This window comes from Oryzias latipes, chromosome 3 (genome assembly GCF_002234675.1).
Source record: "Oryzias latipes chromosome 3, ASM223467v1".
Taxonomy (NCBI): domain Eukaryota; kingdom Metazoa; phylum Chordata; class Actinopteri; order Beloniformes; family Adrianichthyidae; genus Oryzias; species Oryzias latipes.
In genome coordinates this window covers 37,267,139-37,277,340 of record NC_019861.2, presented here as the reverse complement: position 1 = coordinate 37,277,340, position 10,202 = coordinate 37,267,139, and the positions used below count along the sequence as shown (strand labels likewise).

General features: G+C 48.4%; 1 protein-coding gene across 2 annotated transcripts; it reads right to left on the bottom strand.

Annotated features, from left to right (window-relative positions):
* Positions 1 to 303: 303 nt before the first annotated feature.
* On the bottom strand, positions 304 to 10,147 carry shcbp1 (SHC binding and spindle associated 1). Of its 2 annotated transcripts, none has more exons than XM_004086075.4 (13): positions 9,906 to 10,147; positions 8,795 to 9,004; positions 8,170 to 8,285; positions 7,891 to 8,099; positions 7,722 to 7,817; positions 7,424 to 7,654; positions 7,172 to 7,349; positions 6,962 to 7,082; positions 3,340 to 3,471; positions 1,732 to 1,850; positions 1,574 to 1,660; positions 1,347 to 1,476; positions 304 to 1,271 (listed from the first exon to the last, which is right to left on the bottom strand). In XM_004086075.4, the coding sequence occupies exons 1-13, from the start codon at positions 10,036 to 10,038 to the stop codon at positions 991 to 993; spliced, it is 2,043 nt and encodes a 680-aa protein (XP_004086123.1). In that variant the 5' UTR covers positions 10,039 to 10,147; the 3' UTR covers positions 304 to 990. The 2 variants fall into 2 exon arrangements, with proteins under 2 accessions (XP_004086123.1, XP_011492831.1); XM_011494529.3 differs by having other exon boundaries at positions 304 to 1,268.
* Between the last annotated feature and the right edge of the window lie 55 nt (positions 10,148 to 10,202).

Sequence of the window (10,202 nt, the reverse complement as noted above, 5' to 3'; positions counted from 1 at the left end):
GAGGGGCGGAGCCATGAAAGGAAAATGCTCCAACTGTTTGTGGGTAAAAACAGGAACCTGACCTCACTTATGATAAATCACAAAAACCAAGTTCATTATCGGCGCGTTTTTCTCTGATTTAAGAAAAATCTGTGATTTGAGTTTAGTTCAAATGTCATTTCAATAATACGATCATTGGCCACGTCTGGTTTTAGAGATCAGTTTGGTACTGCGGCGCTTTACTGTTTAGAAAACTTTATGCACATAAACTTTACATGGTTGCCATGGAAACGCCGTGGTTATGTTTTAAGACAGATTCAGAAATCTTTGAAAGCCAGTTTTTATTAAACAGAACATCCATGAAATGATTTAGGATGCAGAACCACAACGGTTTTTACATGACCATATTTTTACTTTGTTTTTAGACGTTCAGCGCCCCTAGTGCTCATTGGAGCAACTGCAATGACGACTACATTACAATCAGAAGCTTATGTTGAATATTTTTTAATGTCAAATCAAGTTTTAGATTTTCCTGTTTTGTTTTTTAAAAGGAAAACTGCTTTCAAAATTTGAAGGTTAAAAATAAACCTGGGGGGTTTATTTCATTCATTAGGTCCGGTAAAATAATACAAAATAAGGTTTTACACGCTAGAATATCAACAACCTTTCAAAATAAGACTTTTCCAGAACATGACCTCATTTCAAACATCAAGCAGCAGCAAAGTTTGTTTAGCCGCTTTTTAATCTGCAGAAAACTCGTGAACAAAACTATTTCAACCAAACACTTAACCATAAAACAGCCCCCCCCCCCCAACCTTTTCAAAAGGTGAACATCTCAACCTTATAAGCTGATGGTGCAAAAACTCCAGAACCAGGTAGTGTTAAAACGGCGCTAAACGTAAAATAAGACATCAAAGCGTCTGTGCAAACTGCAAATCTCTGCGGTTCTCCTCACGGGTCAGTTCCACACAGGCGGTTCTGACCCGCAAACAGCAGGATGGTGAAACGAGGTCAGTAGAAAAAGGTGCCGAAGTCCCCCCTGTTGTTGCGCTTGAACTGGTTCCCCTGAACGGAAACGAAGATCTGGTGCTCCATCAGGTCCTGGACTGCGCGGCTGCACGTCGCCTCCTTGGCTCTGCTCAGCTGGCGGCCGAACTGCCACTTCCTGCCGGCGGCCGAGTCGCTGCCCGCCGTGCTGGCGTCCGCCGGCTCTGCCTGAGGAACCGGGGAAGAGCGCGGCTCTGTGGGCGGATCCTGCTGCCCGTCGTCGGCTGTGACTGCAGCGGGGTCTTCTGGGGGAAAAAAAACAACCATCAAGTCAGTGTCGCTCACGCAGAAAGATGCTGAGACACCGGAGCTCCGCCCACCTTCGCTCCTGTCAGCGGGACCGGCCTCCCCGCCAGGCTTCACCAGAATCACGCCGTAGCCTTCGTTATTGTGGATCACGTTGTTCTCCAGCGTGATGGACGGCATCCCGTCCAGCTCGTTGGCAAAGTCCTTCAAATCAAACAGACCTTATTTAAATGGAGGCTGGGCTCAGGCTGGAGGTCGCGGAGGCGGAGTTTCCCTCCACCGAGCTGCGGTTCAGCCTCACCTTGATGAGGATCCCGTCCTTACAGTGATGAATGTCGTTCCCCACCAGGCAGCAGACGCTGCCGGGGTAGATCTCCACGCCCGCCCCCTGCAGACGGAGAGCCGGTCAGCTGAGGATCGACCAGGCGGGGGGGGGTAATCAGAGGAGGCCGGCCTCACCTTGGAGCCGTACAGGTCGCACATGTTCATGGTGAGGCGCGCAGACGTGCGAACGATCACGCCGGTGGTCTCGCACTGCAGGACGCAGTTCTCCATGTTCAGAGTTCCCTGACGGACGCCTGTCCCACAGAAACACACGGCGGTGAGGAGGCGCATCAGGAAGTCACCTACGCACGCAGGAGGAGGCCCAGAGGAGGCCACTGAGAGGCCCTGAGGAGGCCCAGAGGAGGTCAAATAGAGGCCCGGAGGAGGCCCGGAGCGGGCCCGGAGGAGGCCCGGAGAAGGTCAAATAGAGGCCCGGAGGAGGCCCGGTGGAGGCCCGGAGGAGGTCAAATAGAGGCCCGGAGGAGGCCCAGAGGAGGTCAAATAGAGGCCCGGAGGAGGCCCGGAGGAGGCCCGGAGGAGGTCAAATAGAGGCCCGGAGGAGGCCCGGAGGAGGCCCAGGGAGGCCAAACGGGAGCTGCTCCTCCCAGGTTTGTTCTAGCATGTTTTCGTCTCTCTGAACATCAGCTGATGCTTTTCTTCCAGCTTGTTGTGTTTATGATTTTTTGAAGTTCATCATGCTAAATCCTGAATGTTGCTAAAATCTGGGAGGTCATCTTTAACCCTTTAACACCGGAAATGTCACCGGTGACGGCGAATAACAAATTCTTCGACTGTTTAGGGCTGCACCATCTGAGGAAAACTCGCATTTTGCGATATTAGGGATCAATATAGCGATGACGATATAACTTGCGATACATGAACAAAACATCTAAATTCAATATTTCCATTTCACTGCAACAGTTGAATTGAAATAAGAGTCAACATAACTTCTGCTCCAGACGATCCTCGTATACAGAAGTGAACATCTAACATCAGGGATTGATTTGATTCGTTAAATACTTTGAGATTGTTTTACAACAAGATTACAATTTACTGCAATGTTTGTCGACTTCTGTGATATACGTATTGAACAGCTTGATATCGCGATAACGAAGCATTTGTTATTTATTGTGCAGCTTAACACGAACCAACGGATTCTGTCGTGGAGAAAAGCGGTTTTGCGCCTTTGCTTCACATTAATGACGAAGACTGTGCCGAGCTGCTTTTCTCCGCTTCAGAATCCGGTGGAATTGCGTTGATTGCGTAAAACTTGAAACGGTTCCATGAATTCAAAGGTCGTGGACACTGGAGCTGCAGCTCAGGTGTTTTTATGACTTCGTGCTCACGGAATCCCACGTCAGAAAACATGCTAACGCAGAAACGCTCAGGCGAGCTCATAGACTCTAATGGAACCACGCCGTCTGAAAGCGTGGTGACGCCCACAGGGTAGGACTGGGGAGTTAAACCATCAAATGGTTCCTGAGGGAGGGGCGAATACTGAGACAGTTGTGACACCGATGGGACTTTCACTTTAGATCAGATCAACGGGATGAAATCCGAAACTTTTGGGAGAATTACTTCCAACAGAAGAGTCAGGCCATGCCGCAGCCAGTGACTCAGCCCCTCCCACAAACACCTGCATCCGGATCTTCTCTGACAGAAACCTGACATGGGACCACATCTCCATCTGCGGTCGGCGTGTTGCAAAGCGTCTGAGAGCCGCGTGACGGCGGCCGCACTCACACAGGATGCCCTCGATGGCGTCGTGCTGGATGAACTTGATGTTGGACAGTCGGACGTCGGCGGCTGACGTCTCCACGAACGTGTCGCCTTTGCTGTTCTTCTCGATTACAACTTCGTCCGGAAAGCCGAAACCTAAAGACAGACAAAACACCTGAGAGCTGCAGCGTCTACCTGGAGAAACACACCTGAACGGAAGACGGCGTCAGAGCAGGAAAAGTGTTATACTGGCTTCTGGAAAAAAACAAGTTATTTTGTGTTGAAGCTGCAGGAGCTGCAGGTCGCTGAAAAATCGGCGTTTGCAATGACCGATTCCAAAATGTTGTGGAACTTTCTAAAGTTTTGAGTTTTCTAGTTAAGCCACAGAACTGAATCTGTCTTCTTTTTTGTCCGGATTTTTGACGTTCCTCCTTTTGACCTCTGGAAAACACACCGTAACCTTTCTGTGGACGACCACCCGCTCTGGGAATGAGGAAAAACGGCTGAATAGCTGCGTTTGCACGGACAGAAGTGATCGGAATGAACGCCTGATCGGAATAAAGGTGCGTCATGTAAACGCCGTTCAGAATGCTCCGCCCCTTCCGATGGAGATCGGTGGTCATGCCGATGTTCTCCCGGTAGAACCACGGCTCTGGGACGGTGTGTGAGCTAACGGATGCAGAAATGCCGCTCAGTCCTGAGGAACCGCGTAAACAATCAGGTGGATTCATGTTTCCAGTGGTGTCCAGACAGAATAAAGGCTGAAGTTATTCCCACATGTTTACATGAGGAAAAGATGCAGACTGAAGCTTTGCTCCATGGATTCTAACTGCATCCACGGCTAAATGTTCTTGTTAGCACCTGTTAGCTAACCCTAACCCTTCTTCCTGCTCCGCCCCGCCAAGAAGAAAAGTCACAATTAAAAAAAATAATGAGTGGACCAGCACTTCATAATAATCAATAATAAAATCCCCTTCAGGAGATCATCAGGGGCCTGTTTCAGAAAGGAGGTTCGACCAACTCTGAGGTTGAACTCTGAGTTGGTCAATCGAGAGATTAACAACTCTGAGTTTTCTGTTTCAGAGAAGCTGATGGGAGTTAGGTCAATCAATTCTGAGTGGACTGATTCGGAGTTAAGCGTGCGCACCGCGACTATAAGAAGCCATTATCAATGGAGTGCAGATATCACGAGTCACCATGGCAACCGTGAAAAAAAGAGGTCTGCGTATTTTTCGGCAGCTGAACTTGACGTGCTGCTGCAGAGTTACAGTGAATATGAGCACATATTCCAGAAGAAAAGCAACACCGCTGCATCTGCAAAACAGAGACAGTTAGCGTGGAAAACATAGCTGCTCAAGTTAATGCCTAAGTTTGCATTTAAATCACTGTTATAAAATATTGACTGTAATAATTTTTTAAATAGCGTAAGGTGTGAAATAAAAAATGGGGATATTTAGGTGTACTTTTGAAGTGTTCTTCCTGGTGTAATTGCATGAAATGCTGCATAGTGTACAGAACCAATCTGGGGGGGAAATGCATTTAACGTCGGTAATGTTTAGAGGACTTTTTTGTTAACCTTCCCCTCTTGCAAACGTTGGTCAGTTTAATATTAATACAGTGATCCCTTGCTATATCACGGTTTACTTTTCACGGTTTCGCTACTTCACGGATTTGGATTGTGCATTGTGTCCTGCATTCTGATTGGCTAAAAAAGTCACTCAGCGAGTAGCTCAAGAATGGGACCCTTTGATGAGCCGTTCATTACAGTTCTCCGACATAATCGATGGTGGCATGTCGGTGTATAAGGATCTTTAGCAAAGAAGAAAAAAGAGCGACAACAACTGCCTATCACTATGTTCCTCTCCCGAACAAACACACCTCCAGCTGCACCGCGGGCTTCAAAAGGAAAAAACGCTGCAGAGGATGCAGCGGCTCAGTATGAAGAGCAGTGAAAAAGTAGACCGGAGTCACTATCTGTCCCACTGTACTTTTTTATTTTTTTCATAATCATTTTAAATTTTCTTCCGTTTAATCCACTCGGGTCGCGGTGGGCGGGGCTAATCTCCGCAATTTAAAGCCTTCTGTTCTTATCGATGATTGAAATTATTATTTGACAGCACACTACAGAAGTTATTTGTTGAAAAAACGTTTCTAAAGTACTTTTATTTGTTAAAAAACAATTGATTTAGCCTGTTAAATGGTTTGTTCTTTCTTTTCAATGTATAATAGTGTATTTCATTGTATAATAATTGTAAAAAAAATAAAGGTTTCTACTTCACGGGTTTTGCTTATCACGGGTTCTATTTGGAACGTAACCCCCGCGATAATCAAGGGATCACTGTACATGCAATTGTGTTTTTAACAGTGAACTTTTGTCTACTGTTGAACGTTTCGCTGCGCGAAGACTTCTCCTTTCTTTTCTCTCGTCTTTCCGACCGTGGTCAGAAGCGCAGGGGAGATTTCCTTCAGGGCCGAAGGGAATTCTCCTTCGGGGTTCATTTCCCGTTGGAAACCCTCAACCTCCAGAGCGGATTAAGAATGAATCCAAAACAGTTATTCTGGGAATGACACCTTCTCTTTATGTAACTAAGTGCTCCGTCCTCCAAACACACAATATATACCACGCACACACCTCCGCTCCGTGCTCACCCCCCCCCCCCATCTGCACCTGCAGTCGCCCCTCCCCTTCTCTCTCGTGGCTCGCACCCCGCTCAGCACACACACGCTGCAACACTACCCTTGTATTGATCAAGTGGTATAGGTTTATATGGGATTAAGAAAGTAAGCAGTGCTAGAAAATTGTGTTTCCAAAAAGTAATTGTTACATTAATCTAATTCAATGTCCCTGATTTAATTTTCACGTAGATGCAATCCTGCAGGAATTACAAGAACATGGCAGCAGCTAAAAATGAAAAAAAAAACGAGTCTTCGTACGAGGTAAATATAATTCTCTATGAATTAATGCAGCCTCCTCGTCTATTGGGTCCTCCAAAAAAGGACAAGCCATTCTTGTCACTTAGACCGTCTCTGTGTGACGGAAATGTGGGCAATGAAGGTTAAAGCGAAAAATACCGCTTCGTCTTTAAAAAGGGGAGGAGACCGGCATAAACTTTGAGTTTGGAGAATAAAACCTGCTCCCGACCAGGTTAGGTTCACAGCATAAGTAACCATGGATACTGACTCAGAGTATAAGTTACCTCTCTTTCAGAAACGGGTTTGACTTACTCTGCTTTCTCTGGTTTAACAAACCTCCCATTCTGAAACAGAAAACCCAGGGTTTCCCTGATGTCAGGGTTAATGCACTCAGAGTTTACACTTAACCTCCTTTCTGAAACAGGCCCCTGGTCTCTGCTGCAGCTCGTCTGTTTACGGCTGATCCGATCTTTGATCCGATCACAGATATTTTACACATAGAACCACGACTGTTGATGCTTCTGAGCATAAATGAAACTGAATTTCTTTGGTTCCCGTCTCTCCAGAATGCTGCTCATCCTTCGTCAGTGATCTTTGTATTTATTCCTTTATAAATTATTTTCTCTTACGCTCTCTGTTGTTCTTCCTCCTTTTTGTGTTGAAAAGTCCCCTCAATGTGATGAGAAAGCATTAGCTCCGCCCACTTCCCCTCAAATGGGCGGGGCTCTCATACCTTCTATAGTGATGGAGTCTGGGATGAAGATGGAGCTGCTGACGCTGTAGTTGCCGGGCAGAATGATGACCACGTCTCCATGGTGACAGGAATCCACAGCCGACACCGGATCCCTGTGGAACTGAGGAAGTGACCGAGAAGCTCAGAGCTCGCCGTTCTCAGAAGAACCCGGTTCCTCAGTATAAGAGCGAGCAGAGGGGTCCCGCTGACCTGGATCTGGTGGTCCTCTGAGGAGCACAGCGGCGCCAGGCGGACGCTCAGCAGCGACTGGAGCTGGATGGAGCTGCAGGACTCCGTCACCACGTGAACCGCCGTCAGCCCCGACGCTCTGGGCCCGCGGCTCTGCGCGCACTGCTGCCGGCTGTTGCCCTTGTAGGCCAGGACGTACCTGGACACAGCAGACGAGGAGACGGTGTGCGGGCGTCCGGCTGGGACGCCGAGAGCCTCCGCGGCGGGACCCACCTCAGCAGCGGGTTCTCGATGATGTGCAGTTTGCGTTTGAGCGTCTCCAGCTGCTCGCACAGCTTCAGGCCCTCCACCATGGACACGTTGTCCAGCTCGGAGTCGGAGTCGGCGCTGAGGCCGCTGCGCAGCTCGGAGAACTGCCGGAAGCAGCGGGAGCAGCTCTCCTGTAGGGCGTGGTACTCCGACACCAGGCCTGCCGGGACCCGGTCTTCCAGAACATCGTAGTACCTAGAAGCCCAAGAAAACTCAAAACCAAGTGTGGAGAACTGAAGGATCTGTGGGGGCGTGTTCTCACAGTCTGAGGCGGGGCTCCACGCAACGAACAAAGTAATCAAAGTCGTCGTCCTCGTCTTCCTCGTCCCATTCCCGCCAGATGTGTTTAAAGAAGAACCTGTGGAGGCAGGAACGCTTCAAGAACATCTGGAACCACTGAGGAGCCTGAAGGTGGATCAGCGGGTCCCTACCTGAGATGTTCCAAGGCCAGAGCGGTCTGGTCAAAGTCTCCGGACTCATCGTAGACCACCTGCAGCTCCTGCAGGGGGACTCGGTGCTGCGTGGCCTCCAGGACGGAGGTCATGGCGTCCTCGTCCAGCCGGCAGCCTCTGCCGTCGCACCGCAGCGGCAGCACCAGCTTCACGCACGCCCTCAGATTCTTCACGTCCAGGTCCTGCACCTGAAACCGGAGCGGCTCTGTGAGCCTCTCTGCCCAGAACCAAAACCTCCCAGAGAACCCGGCGGCTCACCTCCACCAGAACGTCAAAGATGTCGGTGGACCACAGAGCCAACCAGTCGCACGGCTCCAGAACTTTCTCCAGGTAATCTGCAGTGAAGGCCTTCACCTCTGAGGGCTTGCAGTCTCCTGAAGACAAACGACAAAACGGGGTCCAGGTCAGGTCCTCTTCACAGGGACGGTGTCCCACAGGGCTTTGTGCTGGGCCCACTACTGTCATTAGGTAACATTATCAGGCGTCATGCTAGGCTGATGATACTCGGCTTTACATAAACCAGGAGATCTTTGCCATTTACAAGACTTCCAGGAAGTTCTAAAGGTTTGACCAATGCAGGTCCAGCCAGGACTCTGTCCGTCCAGGACCTTGTCGGCCCAGGACCCGGCCCACCCTCCTTTGTATTAAAACAGACTCGACCCAAACCAGTCAGAACCTAAATCTGCTGGAGGTTTCTTTCAGCCAGAGGGAGTCTGACCTCCAACCGTTTTTATTTTGAAGCCTCTGCCTAAGCTTTGTCATCACTGTTGTGAACAATAAAGTTTGAACGCCATCTGCAGCTCTTTCTACACCGTCGTGGGTGTTTTGCATGATTGTACTGTAATATAACCGCCTCCATGCGAGCGTTGGGGTCCCCCGTTACCCAGCATGTAGTCCTGGTACGCCTTGAACCTCTCGTAGAACAGCAGGCTGCCGGTCTGGAAGGTGTCCGGCAGAGTCGCTCCTGACCGCCGCTCCGACCTCTGCAGCTGCGTCCCCGACCTCTCAGAGTTCTGGTGGTCTGTCCCGCTGTCGTCGTCGTCATCCTCGTCTTCGTCACTGACGTCTCCAGCATCATCGTTCTGGAACAGAGCTGCAGAACCCAGCGGAGGTCATGAATGATGGCTGTGAAAGTTTGTCCAGCGCCACTTTTCAAAATAAAAGACTGTTAATGCTTTTTTAAACTTTGAAGGACTTTAAAAAAAATGTTTGCATTGATTTAACTCATTTATAAAGTTATTTTGCTATTTTAAAAAATATGCTTTCAACTCTAATTTTAATAATAATTTCATAGGCATTTTAAATGTTATTTTTGTCCTTAATTGCTGTATTTTTAGTAAGTTAACAGGTTTTAAGGCTTTTTCCGGTCCTCCTGTGTCAAAATCCTCATGAAAGCAGATATTTTCTCTTCTCTTTTATTTAACAATCTGTTAAACAACTTCATAGAATCAACAAAAGAGTCACAAATACTGTGTCTACATACACAAATAAATGAATTTATTTACACCCCCGTTTTCCAGGTGTCAAACTCCAGGCCTCGAGGGCCGGTGTCCTACATGTTGTCCAACCAACCTGCCATGAAGCACACCTGATCCAGGTAATCAGTAGCAGATAAGGCAGGATATCTTAAAAAAAAAAAAAGAAACAGTCTGACACCCCTTTTGCGGTCTTCTATAGGTATATTTTGTTTTTGTAATAACATAATTGTGTTATTTGTTTATTTCAACATCCGTTAATGTCTACTCAGATGAGAGTGAAATATAATTATTTGTCGTATTTGGGTTAAGTTTGGAAAATCCTGCAAGATTGACAGTTCCGAGAATGCAGCTCAGGCTGACGACATATGAAGACGCTGCGTTCACAGACCGCCGGAAACTCGGATAAAAAGTCTGCTAAATCTCCAAGCTAGCAAACCTCGACGGCAGCGGTTAGCTTGTCTCATACACCGACTCGGAGGAAAGAAAACTCAAACCAAAAACGGTAACGTAACAAACCTTGCGCTACATCCAATAAACCGGGTCCCGCGGAGCAAACGCTGTCCGTCTCGACCTGAGGATCCAGATCGACCACCACCAAGTCCGACACGTCGCTGACGGTACACCCGGTTTCCAGGGCTTCGAACTCCATTGAAACGCTCGCCAGAGTCTCGGTTTAACGGGATTAAATGAGGATCACGCGGCACTTGGAGCTTTGAAACAACAAGCGGAGTTCTGAGCCCACGCCCTGACACTTTCAAAAGATCCCGGTCTGCTGCAGCTCAGCCAATCACAGCAGGGAGCTATATAAAGACC

Bases quoted from the DNA above. Each gene is read 5' to 3' on its own strand.
- shcbp1 (XM_004086075.4), bottom strand. From the start codon at position 10,038: ATGGAGTTCGAAGCCCTGGAAACCGGGTGTACCGTCAGCGACGTGTCG. The intron at 3,472-6,961 runs GTATGAGAGCCC...GTCTGTCTTTAG, and splicing joins AGACTCCATCACTATAGAAG to GTTTCGGCTTTCCGGACGAA. The intron at 1,272-1,346 runs GTGGGCGGAGCT...TTTTTCCCCCAG, and splicing joins TCCCGCTGACAGGAGCGAAG to AAGACCCCGCTGCAGTCACA.